The sequence below is a fragment of the Anabrus simplex genome, chromosome 3 (genome assembly GCF_040414725.1).
Source record: "Anabrus simplex isolate iqAnaSimp1 chromosome 3, ASM4041472v1, whole genome shotgun sequence".
Taxonomy (NCBI): domain Eukaryota; kingdom Metazoa; phylum Arthropoda; class Insecta; order Orthoptera; family Tettigoniidae; genus Anabrus; species Anabrus simplex.
The window spans coordinates 417,551,775-417,569,925 of NC_090267.1; the positions used below are offsets into that span (position 1 = coordinate 417,551,775).

At 35.9% G+C, this 18,151-nt stretch overlaps 1 protein-coding gene across 2 annotated transcripts in view; it reads right to left on the minus strand.

Annotated features, from left to right (window-relative positions):
• Positions 1-1,304: 1,304 nt before the first annotated feature.
• The window catches only part of LOC136866449 (ATP-binding cassette sub-family C member 4), a 431,945-nt gene continuing 415,098 nt past the window's right edge, over positions 1,305-18,151 (minus strand). For both annotated transcript variants that reach the window (XM_067143403.2, XM_067143404.2), the window contains 3 exons: positions 15,913-16,042; positions 7,849-7,959; positions 1,305-2,791 (listed from right to left, as the gene is read on the minus strand). In XM_067143403.2, the coding sequence (XP_066999504.1) occupies positions 2,729-2,791; positions 7,849-7,959; positions 15,913-16,042 (304 nt within the window). In that variant the 3' untranslated portion in view covers positions 1,305-2,728. The remainder of the gene's footprint in view (positions 2,792-7,848; positions 7,960-15,912; positions 16,043-18,151) is intronic.

The following is an 18,151-nucleotide window of genomic DNA, read 5'->3' on the forward strand; positions in this document are numbered from 1 at the left end:
TAATCTTTTAGTTAACTAGTTAGACTTTAAGCTGGATTATGTTTGTATTTTCATGAACTAGCTATAAAAACCTTACTTGAGTTACTGCCAATACGGAATCAAAGCAGTGATATTTATAAGTTGTACTTTTCGGAGCTGGCATCTGCAGGCTTCTTTTTGTCTTCCACCTCAAGAGAATCCTGAAAGGCACACACTGTGCTGATATATCAGACATCCAAGACCTCCAACATCAATGCTTTGATAGATTCCAAAAGACTTCTTCGCTGCCAGTTTCCAGTAGCTGTGTACACGTTGCCAAAAGTGCATTGTGGCCAATGGAGAGTACTTGGATGGCGACTAAAGCTATTTTAGCCAATGGAGTACTTGAATGGCGACTAAAGCTATTTTTTTTGTAATTTCAGTTTTCTTTGTGTTATGGTATCATTCACCGAACTGTTTAGATTTACCTTGTATGGAGATAAAGTTGAAATTTCAGAGGACAAATTGGGACAAATATTAATTTACAGGGACTAATTTATTAAGGGGAAATGTTTGAAAAGTTTTGTAAGTTCTTTGAAATTATTTAAGTAAAGTCTAGGTAAACAACTGATAGGCAATCTGCATTGTAGACAACAGTCCTAAATGATGACTGAGTACAGCGACTGGTATCCACGGTCCAAGATGTGTGATTGTGTGCTCAGTATTTCAGTCACTGTGTGGATTCATGTGATCAGGTCATCCTTTGATGAAACAGGAGTCTCATACACCATACCTTTGATAGTAACCCAAACAAAATTACATTTGTGAATAAACGCCGATCTCTGCACCACTGATGTAAGCTCTGTAGGTTGAAGGCCAACAATTTGAACTCCTTTTGTAATTTAAGGCACAATGTGATGTTCTTATGCAACTGATGGAGGTTACTTGATAAAATATGGAACACACACCCACCACGATATCGGAAATGTCAAACTTTGCCACCCCGCAACATATGGGTCCTGTCTTGAAATGTGATCATTTTGCCATCTCTCACAACATACTAAACATTGTCGATGTTGATATGAATTACCCTGAATAATCTTGAAACTTTTAACAGTATTTGAGATTGCTTTTCTTACTGACTTGCCCTGTATACACATCTTTCATCAGATTACACTATAATGAATTTGAAATATATTATGCTGGGTGTTACTCAGTCTTATAAAAAAATATTGGTTCTGTATATAAACAAAATTCTGAGCTGAAAAACAACAGGCAGTAATGATAAGGAGTAGAAAGAGAAACTGTAAAAAGGTATGATTATGCTGATTAAAAATAAATTCAGATTTTCCTCAGACTTTCTGCTATTTTATTAAAAAGGTTGACAAACACAACAAGTAAATGTACAAATCCAGAGGAAACAAACTCAGGATAAGGATGCAAAAATATCTGAATTAAAAATTCCTGCTTTGTTTTTAAATCAAAGATATTTTGTACATAAATATCCAATGCTCAACTTGTCATGCATTATTCCAAATCTTGTACAAAACACTGGTTTTTACACACTTCCATAACAATTTTGATAAAAAAAATCTCTCTCTTAAAAAGTTAATTTACAGAAAAATCACTGTCTGCAATTAAAAGGTACATTTTTCAAAAAATGCATTCATAAAAACTGTAACATGACATTTGTACATACTGAACCAGATAACATTGATTTAAGCTACTCACACATTCTTTATCATTCATAGAATATTTTAAAATGGAACTATTGACTGCTGGATATTGTTATTACTGTCTTCTATCACTAACTTAAAAGCATGTAGAAAATAATTTATTTTCATCATAGGTATAAAAAATAAAAGCAGAAACTACTATGAAACCAGACTGCACCTAGCCTACACAAATTAAAAAATATCCTCTAAATATTTGTTTAATAACTTAAAATTCAATTCCTTGCTTCACAAAGTTGTAGAATACATTTATGAAGAAAATCCTTTCTATTTGTGATGCTGAAATATATACATGCAAAGCAAAATGGAAAATGAATGATTCACGAAATTGTGGAACATAATCTCAGTAGGCTACAGGGCCTAAATATGTCAGAGTTATGAAAACTTGACAAATGGTCAATACCGGTACATATAATATAGTTACAATTACCAGCATCTATTAGTCACATCTGCCTCTTACAAAGAAGATAGTTGTGATGTCACCTTTCTGAAAGCTTTAACTGCTCAATGAGCAACCTTCAATCATAGGAGATGATAATGATATGGTGAGATACCTTTGTACAATGTTTTTTATTGTTGTTTCATTTACCTTTTTTTTCTTTTTTTTTTTCTTTGCAGCACTGTCCTCATCTTACTGTTGCAGCCAAAGAGAAAATATATGAAAATGGAGATCAAAGTAAACATGTATAAGTGTTGAGTCCAAAAGGTCCCTACACCAGTGAAAAGTTAGTCTTTTCTATCAATAGATTCACTATATCATTGAGTATTTTCAATTCTCAAACCTTCCGTATCAAACTTATTCACAGACACGATAAATCATAAACCTTATGGCATTATCCTCTCCAACTGCATGATCTTAATTTAATTGCAATACTGGTTGTATCTGGTTGTGTACTGAGGTAGAATGTCTTAATTTCAAGCACTCTTTTGCTTCTCAATAACACAGCACACACTAGGATAGATGACTCGAGTGTGTTCAAGATTAGTCAGACTCTCTTCGACTTTCTTCAAAGTCGATAGATGCTCCAGTATCTCTACTATAATTTTGTAATTTCGTCACGAGCTGGTTCCAATGGCAACCCGTTTGCTTTCCTGTAAGCCTATGGAAGAAACAAGAGTAAACATAATTAATAATGATAATTATAAAAATAAAAAGTTGTTAATTTACCAAAGCAAGCAAGCTTGTAGCTTTATGAAAATGCTAATATCATGTCATAGTCACAGGATCTCAGGTTCTAGCGACCAACCTGGTAAGAAGCAATGACAATAACACTTTGCTATTATGGCCCTGTTTATTTACCACTAACCCTTCCCAGTGTCAACTGCATATAAGCATCAAGATAATTATTCGCAAGTTGCGTGAACTGCTTATGAGCGTCCTAAGTTTGTGTGTTTATTACATATTACATCAACCGCTTATAAGAGTCAGAAGTTTATACATATTTCTGACATCTATTGGCCTTGTTTTGGAATAAAGTACTACATTTTATTTCCATGGAATATTGTATTCCGTGTAGAATTCATGAGGCCGTAAACACCTGTTTTCTTTGTGGTCAGCAGTCAATGCAATATGGTTTCTGCACTAAAACCCCTGAGTGTAAACAAACAAAGTTATTTAACAGTGATATTGAGCATTCTCTTTGATATTGAGTGAATGCTCTTGCTTTGCAATGAAAGTGACGACAAAAGCAACGATTATTCTTCCGAATCGAGTGATGAATTCCACCACGACAGACACGAATGTGAAGAAATTGAAGACGCTCAAAATGACTCGGTTACGTTTGGAGGGCCGCGCAACAGATTCGATTTTACCAGCTATAGTAGGATTCATGCTAACTTTGGGGATTACCCTGAACTATTGACAATATTTTAACATTTTCTTTGAGATGAAAAATTATCTGAAATAAAAAATATATATATAAATAACACGTGGAAAATTAATGCTCAGTTAAGGGGTTAATGCCAGAACATAATTGAGTAAAGAGTATAATAACTAGTCACATTCATCAGCGGTCTAGTTGGACCAGAATGCACCAAAATGCCATCACAGAAAATACTGCTTTTCCATAGAATATTATTATCTGGTTTGCAGTTCAGCAACGATTGTTTAGAACCAAGTATATCCATGGGTAGTGGAAAAACATCAGCAGTCATGTAAACACACTTTTTGGAAGCCTTTCAATAATATGAATGGCAGGCTTGTGGAAAATGTGCCCACAACATCCCAATCAAGTACTGGTCTCCATTAGAAACATGAATGACAAAAAGCATCATTTATTTTAGGGTACTCTTAAAAGTATAACTGGCCTTCCATATCTACTTCAGATGTCTATTATGGTGGTCGGTGTGTTGGCAGCTTTTGTCATTTTTTCCACATTTTAGACAAGAGGAAATACATAAATACTTTTAAAAAACGTATACAGTGGTGACCAAGGAAATTCCAGCAGAGCTGATGCTTTTAATTAAGACTGGACCTCCAGTAGCCTATATATGTTTAATCACAGCCATGCAAAGTCATGACTGCAAAAGGAGAGACATTCAGCTGATGAAACAGTAAGTTGGAAAAATGAGGACACAAGTTTTGGCACCCAGTACAAGACCATTTGGTGTAAATATTTTTCCCCAACTAAATCACTGATATTCATCCAATTTGTTCCCATATACTGTACACATGTTCACTATAAAGTGAAAGTGGTCAAGATCTTGAGGTAATACAGATATGAACATTTTAACTGATTTATGCAACATTCTTCTAATGATAATACTGATCAATTATGTTTCCTGCATTAGAAGCAACTGATATACATCTGCAATTCTACCTAAAAACATATAAAGTAAACTATGGAATCTATCTATATACAGTATAATCCCAATTTTACGTGACCTTGATTTAGCGTAAACCTGTGTTTAACGGTAGAAATTTTAAGTCCTGAAAATTATTCCATTAAAGTAATGCAATTTTATATTCGACTGAACATAATTCACATTAGGGCAAAACCCACATTTAGTGTAACGAATTAAAATTCTCAAGTACTTATTTCTATTCGTTATGGCTATGGGACATTAAGAACCTATGAAAATGATGTCATAAGCTCGCTAAGAATGATTCAAGGCAGAAGAAGAATTTAGAGCGTAGCCACTTAGGACTAAAGTGAGATGTCAGACATAGATACACATCCAACTGGGCCACTGTAGGACAGTAAAACCAAACCCCGTTTTAATGAAAAATACTATTATGCCCTTGGAAAATTTCTATATTAATCTGTGCAATATCCTTCTGTTACAATGAGAACCCTTTTACTGATTCATCTATTATTATGGGCATGGACGTGTTAGTTTTCCACTATCAATATTCATACACTTTACTCTACTCTCCAGTGTTTACATTGAATGCGATCGATCATCTTGCGTATCGATTCCTCGTGCACGAGCGAGCCAAGACAGACTCCAATTGGTCTTGAACGAGCTCTCTCCACAACTCAGACTGGTGTAAACAAATGTTGGGAGAACATGTTTTTGCAATAAGTGCACTGACAGCAGTCGTTAACTCCTTAGACATAAAGGTTGAAGTAAACGATTGCTTGATTTTAATAGTATGTAACTTACTGAAATAAAAATAAGAATGTGATAACTCTCCTTCTCAAGATACAGCAGTGTGCATAACTAATTTCAGAGGTTACGTACTTTCAGGTCTTGTTAAATTTTAGAAAGGCTGTTCCCATGTAAATTGATAGTGAAAAGGTTATCATTACTCTACAGGAAGCTTGAAATATGTTATAATACGTGCATGGTAAACCTAGGATAGGTGATGCCGTTTGAAATAAGAAAAGGAAACGTTCGCCACAAGCCTCTGGAGTGATGCTATTACAATTTTTAAGAATGAAATTCAATATGCATGTCCAGACTACTGGAATTAGAAAATACCGTGCTAATGAGTAGGCCGAGATTTTTTAAAACGAACTGATTGCCGTTTCATGTCGATTTTACCCTATGTTTTTGTGCGAGTTTGGTATCTTTCCCGACTATTATGGAAAATCGTGTGTAATTTTATAAGAACAACCTTAAACTGAAGCTGTTTTGAATTCGCTGACAAAAACCTACTGTCAAAAGGAAGGGTTAATGATGGACACATCATAATCAGGAATAATAGCGAACATATTCCTAAATAACACTGAAAACAATTTCTTAACCAACTAAGACACGTACACGGAGACCAAGTTTTAAGAGGAGTGCAACTAAAAGAAGCTACAGAGCTGGTTACAAATAGAGGATCATGGAAGCATTTAGTTAATTCACAGAGGCTTGCAGACTGAATGCTGAAAGGTGTAACAGTGTACAATGAAGATGTATGTATGAGATAATTATCCATCATCCAGCAACCACATTTCCTTGTGTATGTGCCTTGCAATTATTCATTTTGGTTTTGCAAGTAGCATAGGCCTCTTAATCTGATGATAGTGCAAAGGAATAATTTGTTAGATTGTATATTCAAGCCTGCATTTATTTAATTGAATTTATTTAATTTCAAAGAACAATCTGAGCCAAAGCTAGTTATGGTGCAATACAGGCCTCTTGCTTAGATAGCAGAGGAAGCTTAACACAAGAGTAATCTTCAGCAGAAACAGTACAGTGTGTAAGATAGATATCTCCTTGTTATATTGCTGTCACTGTGAAAATGATGTGTGATGGTACAATTTATGTTAATACAGGCAAAGATTTCTGGAAAAGGTGTTTCTACTGAAGCCTCGATTTAAGGTAAATCCCCATTTAAGGTTAAAAACATCAGATCCCTGTAAAATTCCTAATTAGGGGTTCTACTGTATACATGAAGTAACATGCCCTGACTGACTGACTGACTGACTGACTGACTGACTGACTGACTCATCATCGCAGAGCCAAAACTACCGGACATAAAGAAATGAAATTTTGGAGATACATTTGTATTATAGGTTAGGTGCTCACTAAGGGAGGATGTTTTAACCCTCGAAGTGCTATTGTCTCACTATGAGACGATTTGGATCCCAGCTGAAGTGCTATCATCTTGTAGTAAAATCAATATAACTCCTAAAATTGGTATAACAATCAATTTTAGGAATATTGTCACTGCGAAATTAAATTCTTACGAATCGTCTCACTGCGAGACAATAGCACTTCAACTGGGATCCGAATCGTCTCGTAGTGAGACGATAGCACTTCGAGGGTTAATATTCCATCATTAAGGGTGTGAAAATGGGGGTGAATTATTTAAATGAGTTACTCTATATCTTGAGAATTTAACGGTTTACAGATGTAAAAATTGGTATTTGAAATCCTTTAAAAATAAAATAGGTATTTTTCTGTTTTTAGAAAATCCCCTTTGGGGGGGGGGGGGGATGAAAAATTGTGGAAAAATAGGTTGAATACCTTTTATGAGGATACTTTTATCTCAAAAAATGAATATGTTACAGATATGAAAATTGGTATTTGAAATCTCTTTTAAAAAGAAAGAGAATCATATTTTTTGTTTTTTGAAAATCCACTTAAAGGGGGTGAACAGGAGTGACAAAGGGGGTGAATTTTTAAAATAAGTATGTCTACAGTATATTTCAAAAACTGAAGATGTCGCAGACATGAAAATTTGTATTTGGAATCTTCTTTAAAAATAAAGAAACGTGTACTTTTTGTTTTCTGAAAATGAATATCACAGTCCTCAGAGAATGGAATTGATGATTAAATTATATGTTTATCTTTATTTTCATTGGAACTGCTGAAATCTTAAAATATCTGCACTGGACAATCCACTTTCGAGTTGTAGTCCTACTGAACCGAACCCTGAACCACTGATATATCTCAACACTTCTTCATTCTATTTCCATTACTTTGTACTAAAATACGTTAGGACAAAGAACTTTTAATATCAAGATCCATTACTGAATCAGTAATCTCTTTTTATACCTTCTATCAAACACTATATGATTATATTTAATGTTTGATGGTTTTCCTATTTTCAAGCAGCTAAGAATGAAGGCAAGAAAGTTTCCTATACTTCTTGATGTAATGCAGTAACTGTGACATGCAATTTGTTATTGCCGCTTTCAATACCAGATTAGTTTCTGCATGAAGTCTCTACTTGCCTAAAATCAAGAACATTAAAAAAAAAGCAATAGGATTTTCTCACCTGTTCTGCTACCGATTGTAGTTGTTCTGCCATGGTTTTCCCAGTCTCTTGCACCAGATTGTAAAAATATCCACTCTGGTTTTGAAGAAGTAAGAAGGGGTGGTCATATTCCTGGAACAATGCAACAGAAATTAAGCTAAAAATTTGTAGTATTCTGATATTCCAACTTGAGATCAACAGATAAGAATCAATAATGCCAATTTGAGACATTTTGCCAATAGTATTTCATCAACAAGCAATTCAGCACGTTTTGTGTCAGCGATTATGATGGTGATGATGATGCTTATGCTACCAAATAATGGACAATCTGAAGTGGTGTCCTTTAGGTGGTCTGCTCATAAATTTTGACATTTTGATTACTGCCATCTAACAGCAAAGTGGAACTTTACTGTACAGTTTATAAGGCTAAGTTAATTTTGTTGGGTGGACATAAAGTGTGCCTCTAGAACAGGGGTTTCCAATTAGTAAGGGCTCGAGGGCCACATTGGAAACCTTAGGTATGATCGTGGGCTGCACTTTAATAATACGCCAATTTTCGTAAAATTCTACAAATAGAACACAGGTACCAGTATGAAATAATGTTCATCTTTCAAGTGAAATGAAGGTTTGATAATTTTAATTGCTTAAAACACTATTATACATCAGCATAAAGGAGTCAAATTATTAACACTATTATACCCAGGACAATTGAATTGAATTATGAAACAATTGAATGTTGCACATCGTATGTCTGCATGACAATTCAAAAGTTTTTATGTCATCATTAAGATATGTATGACAATATTCAAATGTAAGTTATTTAAAAACATTCCCAAATGTTTAAATATTGATTTTATATTCATTGTGGCAAGATATACATGTAAGTGAAAATTATATCCATACAAAAATATATGCTCTCGCAAAAATGAGGGTTTTATTATTATTATTATTATTATTATTATTATTATTATTATTATTATTATTTACATATTTTAAGCCCATATTGGAGCACTTAAATCAATACATTTGAGTTAATTTCTTCTTTTTCTTCTCCCAGAACTTTCTCATCCTCTCCGACCTGGAAGCCCTTTGTGTGTCCGATACAGTATATTGTTTCCGTTCAACTTCTTCTTCTTTGTCGTTTAGGCCTACTGAGGACCACGGGGCTCGTATCTACTCTTGGGTAAAGTTGTTGCTTTCTTCTTCTTCCAATACTCCTTCATTTGCTGACTATGAGCCAGCTTTCTCTCCTCGGTCCACTTAGTTCCTGTAGTCTTCTTACTTGTGTTTCCGTTCAACTGTTTTTAGTTTGAGACTTATGCTTTTGTTCTTCAAAATCCTCTTCTCTTTTCTGTCTTTGATTTGTTGCTGAGTTATACCCAATTCTTTCAAATCATCCTGAACTTCTTTGAACCAATTATTATTGATTTTATTTTTCAAAAAGTAATCAAATAGTTGTTTCAAAATCCTGGTGTCTGGTAATCTTGATATGTGACAGAAAAAGGAAATTCTTCTTTTACGCATTGTAGATATTATTGATTCACATTCACGATAGACAATGTTGTTAGGCAACAATCTCCGCTGTCCATCAACTTGGTGTTTTTTTTATTAATAATTGTTCTAAGAATTCTTCTATCAGTTTTCTATAATTTGTCTGTTGTAGATTTTATATTTAATTTGTATAAAGTTTCACTAGCATACGTTGCCTCTGGTTTAACTATGGAATTATAGTGTTTCATCTTAGCGTTTATCGAAAGAGATTTTTTTTTTTATAGGTTGGCCAGGTAAGCCTTTGTGCTTGTTAAATTTAGTTGTTCTGTGTTCTATTGCTACCCGAGTATTAGCGGGAAAACCATAACGTTTGCGGGGTATGGAGGAAATGCCTACTCCCAGTCCTGAACAACTAGGATGAACTTATAGCGTTTCATTTATCACAAATTCATACTTCAGATCACATCTGGAATTGTAAAGCCTGGCTTCGGTCAGAAATGTTTCGATCGAAAGATCAGACAATCAATGATGAATGAGGGTTTTATAATTTTAAAAATAAAATAATCTATTCAGATCAAGTTAATACTTAAAAACAGGAAATAATATTAAATAATGAATTAGTTCTGACTTGGGATAATTTTTTGAATGAGCTATGAAATATTTTTGGTACATTTTCTTCAAATTTCTTAAAAAATATATATAATTTTTCCAAAGCTCTCGCAGGCCGCATGCTACTCGCAGGCCGCCTTTTGGAAACCCCTGCTCTAACCCTTTCCACCCTGAGCCACACGATCGTGCGGGTTGGGTTTTTATTTTATTAAAAGAAAACTAGCCTGTTTCCCTGTGTCACACTGGGCTGCAATGATCGTGCGGGTTCCGCGCTTCGTATTGCAGTTGTTTTTATTTCGATAGTTGGGCACAAGGAGGCAGCAGATGTGTTTACACTTTTGTAAACACAACATACCATGCAGCCTCAAGATAAATTGTCCCTTTTTATTAGCTTTTATATATTGATTTTGTTGTGAATCTTTTTAAAACATCCTAGAATCATCATAGAAGGTATACATATCCTTAACAATGCTACTTTTTGAACCTAGCATTTATAATAAACTGTCAATTTGTAACTACCATGATGTTGTGGGTTAGGGTTTAATTTGAGGTACCGTAATGGTGTGTTTCTAACCTCAAAAGTGATCATTAGTATTCTGGGAAGATTTTTCTAATTAAGCATTAGTATACTTATGTGAATACAAAATACATATATTTATATGAATTTTAGGGATATCAGATGAAGAAATAGCGAGGTTAACCTATGCATCTGATTGTAAGGACTTAACTCAGTGAAGATGGTGATGATGATGAGCGAGTACCTGAACCTATGTCTTCACACATAGGCAATGATTCTGATGATTCTCATCATGGTGGCAATATTGATGAAGAGGAAGAACACACAAGAGATAATGATTCTACTGATAATCATTCTCTAATCATTTACCTACACGTCAATCACCGAGTCCCCAACCGGCATCGAACCGAAGACTATTTTTCAAAGAATATTCTGTTTGTATAAGTCCTATATTGATGTTCTTAAACTATTTTACTCCATATATTTGATTTACTGTAAATAAAATCATCCACTTACAGAATTGCATATTCTCAACATGTGTCATTCAGCAAAGAAATGTGCTCAAATAAACCCTAACCAGTATGATCATGCGGGTGGTTTTCCACGAGAACGGCAAAGAAAATATTTTTGTTCTATTTTTCCTGAAATCTAGGCTCAAAATTACGCACATTGAAGTAAGAAAAAAATTCAAATTTCAAAGAAAATATCTCAGAGTGGAAAGGGCTAGAAGTCTTAACATGCTAAAAATGATGACTTAAGGTCTCGAGATTTTAGCTCACATTTTAAAAATTTACTACTTCACGTTGGAATGAACCTGTGGCATGGAATCATGAGTCGGATACTTTAGCCCCAGTTCACTGATGAAATTCTTGTCAACCTTGCTAAGATGTGCACTTTGGTACCACACTGGTCCACACTCCTATATGCCAGAGTTATACTGATGACAAGGTAGAAACAAGTAGTCCTTGCTTGTGCAGCCCATGTTGTTCCTGGTCTTCAGATGTAGTGCTTCGTACTTTTCATTATATTCACATTAATTCAAGCTACTTTGAACATCAAAGGCTTTCTCTATCCCTGATTGTTGTTGGCACCATCACTGTAGTGCTTGTTCTTGACTGTAGTAGCACTAAACTTCGGCTGCGTGCAAGCATGTACACATTCACCCATTTTGTGTACTTTCGGCCATCATGTTCCTCAGCACAAACTGTTTGGAGAGTAATATTGTATCTGCCTTTCAATCTATGAAGCCAAATCATGCTAACCACTTAGTCCAAAATAAATGCACTCTCTTGCAAAGAGCAGACCATACCAAAGATGCTGGCCACAATTCTGCATAAATGTCTGACTACATTGGTTAGTGCAGTGCAAAACCATTGGCACAATGCCGAATTTATTGTATTAATAGGGATGTTACTGTAATATTAATGCATGATATATTCTTTCAGACGAAATGTTTGAGCAGATCCTCTGTAGTTACTGTAATTAATAAATTAATTTTCCTTGAAGGTGGATTTTTGTTTTGTTTTTTGTGTATGTAGTATTGAACTAACTGGATTTTTTAATATAACAATAGAGGACCCGTGATGCTCTGCAGCATTCATTATAAATAGGTCAGATAACTCGTCTTGATATGCCTGTCTTAGTCATATTGTTTTGCCTGCTCTTTTCAATGGTTTTCTGAACATTTAATAAGAAGCGTATTCTGGTATGCCGCAGTTCATAGTCAGAATTCATCCATTCTGATGTCATCATGCAGTCTGTTTGGTAAATTTCTATCCATATATTCGCTTTTTTCTCATGCAGCCTTGATTTAAAGCTTGTTTTTGTGTCATAGAAGGCAAGGGTATTTTTAATCGCAGTTCTTCTATATGGAACGGTTGTCATGTGAGCTCATAGGTTAGTTTTAAAGGAGCATATTTTGCCTAACAGAATTTTTTTAAGATACCTGGCCTTCACTCTTTCACATGTAGCTACGAAGGTAATCCCAAAAATAAGGTCTCCTATTATTTTTATAAATAGAGAACTCTGTTTGTGTGGCTATTGGTCACAATATTGTGAAGAGTGTTTCCCGCACTCAAATATAAACGTGCGCACGTCGCCCTGAGGCACTCGGTCTTGGCTTGATAGCCATTGAGAATGGAGCTCCCGTTGGATGTTGCCGCCAAGTGCATGGATGTCAAAAATGTTCGTAAGTGGTGTAGAGAGTTTGCAGCCGGTCGGACTGAAAGTCACAATGAATATAGGAGCGGGAGACCATTAATTTCTGTTAAGACAGTGATGAAGGTTGAGCAAATCATGCGTGAAGATCTGTGGATCACCCTGGATGATCTCTGCACTTTGGTTCCTGAGGTTTCCCGAAGCGCCGCTCACAGAACTTTAACGGAAAAGTTGAAGTACCGGAAAGTGTGCGCAAGATGGGTGCCAGCACAGACGATGAGGTGAAAGATGAGTTTCACAACTTCCTGAACAGCATGGCAGCGAGCTGGTATGACATGGGCATACAAAAACTGTCACAGCGTCTACAAAAATGCATCGACCGAAATGGTGATTATGTAGAAAAATAGCTAAATGTTCAAGCTGTAAAATGATGTAAACCATTGTAGAAATAAACAGGTCTATGTATTTACAAAAAAAATTGGAGACCTTATTTTTGGGATTACCTTCGTAGGTTATCCTACGATAGGTGTTCTCCAATAAGGTCTAAGGCATATATCACAATGGGGTCAGTTTTTATGTAGTTTTTTTTCTCTTAGCAACATGTAAGTTATTAGGAATGCTTTGCCTTCTGTTGAATATATTTGGAAGCTGAAAAAAGGTTAGAAAATCAAAGAGTATCTAACAGGGAATAGTATTCTTCTGTGATCAGAGGAACTGTTTACTTTCTGGCTTGACAGGTAGTTATCAAACATGGCTGCATGCAATGAGATTACCAAGGATGAAAATCAGATGAATATCAGAATACTAATGAAAGTGTTAGTCACTTAGCAACCTGCTAAGGACAGAATGTATTGCGGGTTAGGGTAAGCCTTCACCTGCAATTATTGGAGTGATCATTTAATGATTTGATTTTAAGATTACTCAAAGTTGAATGAACCTAGAGACCTATCAATGTCTCACGATTAACCAGCAGGTAATTCTGGAGATAATAAAACAAAAATAAAGCAAATCAGCCCAGTAGAACGGACAGACGGATTTGCCAAAGCTGTTTTTAGTAAACTCTTTTAATACACAGATCATTTTGTTACTTCCACCTAATGTGACATTTCACTGCAATATATTGTTTAGCTAACTGTTTTGAAGATAATTAAATTTCCTCTTTGATTTCATAATACCTGAAGTTGGTTCAAGATGATGCGAGTATCCAGCGCTAAATCCTTACATAGGTAATTGCTCATATTAAATATATTCAGAGTTAAATGAAGTTCAGAACAAAATTTATTTTAACTAATCACTGAAAAGTATAAAAATTAATTCATGAAGTATGGACCTGCACTGTCCAATAAATGATTGGTTTTATAATATCAATGCCATCGTCCTTTACTCCCATCTGCAGAAGAGAGCACAGAACCAACTTTGGTAATGTAACTTGGTAGTTGTTGTCCTGTTTCCAAAATAGCAGGTTCGAGCTCAACTGAGGTCCATGGCATTTCAGATTGTTTAAGAGCAACAACTTTGTTTCATTGACTTCTGCCATGTTAAGAACCTCCTGTCGGGCAGAATTCCGACAATCAGATGTCTCTTAAAATTTACAGCAATTGAATGGATGTTAAACAAATAACATTATTAAAACTAAACCCAATGGCACAACAGCCCTGAAGGGCCATGGCCTACCAAGCGACCACTGCTCAGCTCAAAGGCCTGCAATTATGAGGTGTTGTGTGGTCAGCACAACAAATCCTCTCGGCCATTATTCTTGGCTTTCTATACTAGGGCCGCTAACTCACCATCAAATAGCTCCTCAGTTGTAATCACATACAGTAGGGTGAGTGGACCTCGAACCAGCCCTCAGGCACAGGTAAAAATCCCTTTCCTGGCCAGGAATCATACCTGGGGCCTTTGGGTAAGAGGCAGGTACCCTACACTGAAGGGCCGGTAAAATAACATTATTACGAGTAAATAAATTAAGAGGCAAAAATCTCAGATAACTGAAGTAGTCTGAAGAAAGAAAGAAAGAAAGAAAGAAACAAAGAAAGAAAGAAAAGAGACACCACCACATGGGAGATGTCTGTAGAAAGGTACTGGTTTGTTGGAGCAACCCATATTCTCACAACTATTGAGATTTCAGCAGGAAATAGAACAAGTGAGAGTTTTGAAAGTCATTTTTGTGAAGGTCTATGATTATATCCAAGTAGGATTGGTTCACCATGAAGAACAAGGTGATATCCGTTTAGTGACAAGAGATTCTGATCCTAAGCTTCAATATAAGAACCACAAAGGGAGAAAGTTAATGAGCATTTAAATCCCAGATTTTAGACCACAAGTGTTAATTTTATTTGTCTTTACGCGAAAACAAGATCGCCAAAAATTTTCCCCAGAGAAAGGAGTTCTGTAAAGTGTTTGTAAATCCAGTGAGAATATCACATAGAATATTCAAATGTCAATTATAATAATTGTGTGCAACTACTGCTAACCTGGTGCTGCCCTCGTAAGACAGACCCTCTCAGGATGGGCAGCATGTGTTGTGTATAGGAAACTGTGTATTATTGTGGTGGGGGACAAATTGCGGCACAAACACCCAGTCCCTGAGCTAAGGAATGTAACCATTGAAGATTAAAATACCTGACCGGAAACCAAAACCAGGGCCCTTGGAACCAAAGGCCACTGCACTAACCATTCAATGAAAGAGCTGGACAATGAAAATTAACTGTGGTGGGATTAAATCCTGGAACCTCAAGTGAAGAAGGCGATCACTTAACCAATTAATAATAATAGTAATATGGACTTTACTATGGTATGTATGCCTAAGAGACTGGCCACAATTATTCTGCATGAATGTTTAACTACACTGGACAGTACAGAGCAAGATCATTGGCACAATAGCCTACTGAATTTATCATATTAATAGGTATGTTACTTTAATATTAATGCATGATATATTCTTTTAGATTCAAGCATTTTGATTTTTTGTATATTTTCACTGCCTGCATGTCAATTTGGATGTTCTGTTTTACTCTACAAAGTGAGTGAGGAAGTGAAGCTCTATTGGGAGAGTTATTGCCAATTTTTTAATATTTACAGGTACCATCAAGTGTGACACCAGAGATCTGTTGAATACTAGTATCACATAATATGGAGGGCTGAATGGACATTCCATCCTTCAAAAATCTATTTTCTTACAATCTGGAGGCTGACAGTTTATCACTGATCCTCAAAGAGAGCCCCATAAGCAACTGAACTACACATTCAATGAAGACAGGGTTCATTTGATATAATTTATATTTTTAAAAATTTAATATTTAGATACTTACAACCATAGTTCCAGCATCCATGACCAGTACCATATCAGAATCCATGATTGTGTTCAGCCTGTGAGCAATAGTGAGAACAGTGCAATTTTTGAACTTCTTCCTGATAGTTTCTTGGATGAGTGCATCAGTCCTGAAAGATAAAATATGATATTAAATGACATATATTTTTAGGTAGATGATTTATTTTACTTGGCAAAATTAATGACACTTTTCTTACACTTAACCAGCACTGTGAATACACTAACAACATGAAATCTGAGCCTAGTCCCTACTCTACTTTACTGCACTAATTGGCCTATACATAAAATATCTATTATACCTACTATCTATTTTAATTACAGTGCACTCCTGATAATTCGCGGTAATTAATGCACGCACTTCCGCGAATTATCGAAAACCGCAAATTATCCCGTCATTTTTAAGCCTGGTAAAAACAAAACCATAGGTTAAAATAATGAAATGTATTTTATGAACAAGCATAAAATAATTATAACACTTCACATTGTATTGTAAGACACACTAGAGAAAAATTACAAAATGCCATGTGCATTATGCCAACATTCGTATCTAACGAAAAATATCAGTCATCACTTTTTGTTTCTTAGACGATTATTCATTTTTTCTAATTTTGGATCGTACATTTCTCAAGAAAATAATATCTGAATATGAAAATTCATCTCTATTTTCTATGTAGGAGGTAAGTGTGTCTATAGACACACTAGCTTGGGTGTGCAAAACTCTCGGGGTTTCCGTTGCATCACTCCCACACTTGATATCATCTGAATCTCCGTCTTCCTCACCAACCGTCAAATTCCATATAATATCCTCCTAACTTTCATGTCTGAAACCATAATCGTCCTTATCGATGTCTAACCACTCAATAATGTCACTTTCTTCTGCATCTTGGCATTTATCCAGGTTTTTCAGTAATGATATCATCGTAGCGAGACCACGTTGCCCGTTCGAAATATCATCATCACTGAAGCTGGCGAATGCTTGCTCTTCACCTAGAACAGATTTCCATGATTGTGCGAGTGTAGTAGCGGTAATTTTGTCCCACGGTTTTGTTTTGGTTTTTTGCTAGTTGTTTTACGTCGCACCGACACAGATAGGTCTTATGGCGACGATGGGAAGGAAAGGGTTAGGAGTGGGAAGGAAGCGGCCGTGGCCTTAATTAAGGTACAGCCCCAGCATTTGCCTGGTGTGAAAATGGGAAACCACGGAAAACCATTTTCAGGGCTGCCGACAGTGGGGTTCGAACCTACTATCTCCCGAATACTGGATACTGGCCGCACTTAAGCGACTGCAGCTATCGAGCTCGGTCATGACTTATTGACTGCATGGAGAGCATCCAACAAACTGAAGTCCTTCCAAAATGTTGGAATATTGATGCCTTCCTCAACCAATTGCTGTAACAGAGATGACCTGTAGTTGTTCTTTAAAGCAGCAATAACGCCTTGGTCCGTAGGTTGGAGAACAGAAGTTACATTAGGGGGAAGGTATTTCATGTAAATATCACCTTCTTTAAGTTCACTTTCGTGTGGATGATAAGGCGCATTGTCAATCAAGAGCACTGCTTTGATTGGCAGTGACTGCTCAATTAGGTAGGCCATCACTTGTCTCACAAAATGATTGTGAAACCAGTCCTTAAACATCTGTGTGTCCATCCACGCTGCCTTTTGATGTTAGTACTACAAAGGTACATTCTCTCATTTAAAACAACTGGGTTTTCTGGATTTCCCTATAGCTAATAATTTTAATTTATGATCACCACTTGCGTTAGCACATGCCATAATGGTTATTCTTTCCTTGGATGTTTTGCGGCTTGGGCTTGCTGTTCTTGTTGCATCACTAATGTTCGGGACGGTAAACATTTCCAATACAACCCTGTTTCGTTTGCATTGTAAAGTTGTCTAAGGTCAAGCTGTTCTTTTTCAATGAATGATTGAAATTCCTGTGCAAACTTTTCAGCAGCACCTGTGTCTGTGCTGAGATGCTCTCCATGAATAGCAATTTCTCGTATTCTGTAGCATTTCTTAAACAATGTAAACTAGCCAGAAGATGCTTTAAAATCGCCTTCTAAGCCAAGAGCATCGTGAAAATGTTTTGCTTGCTCAGCACACATTGGGCCGGACACAGGAATACCTTCCGCTCATTTCTAATTAAACCACCGTATCATGGCTTCATCTAGATTTGCATAGCTCAATGTTCTCATTGATTTCCGGGATGATGAACGATC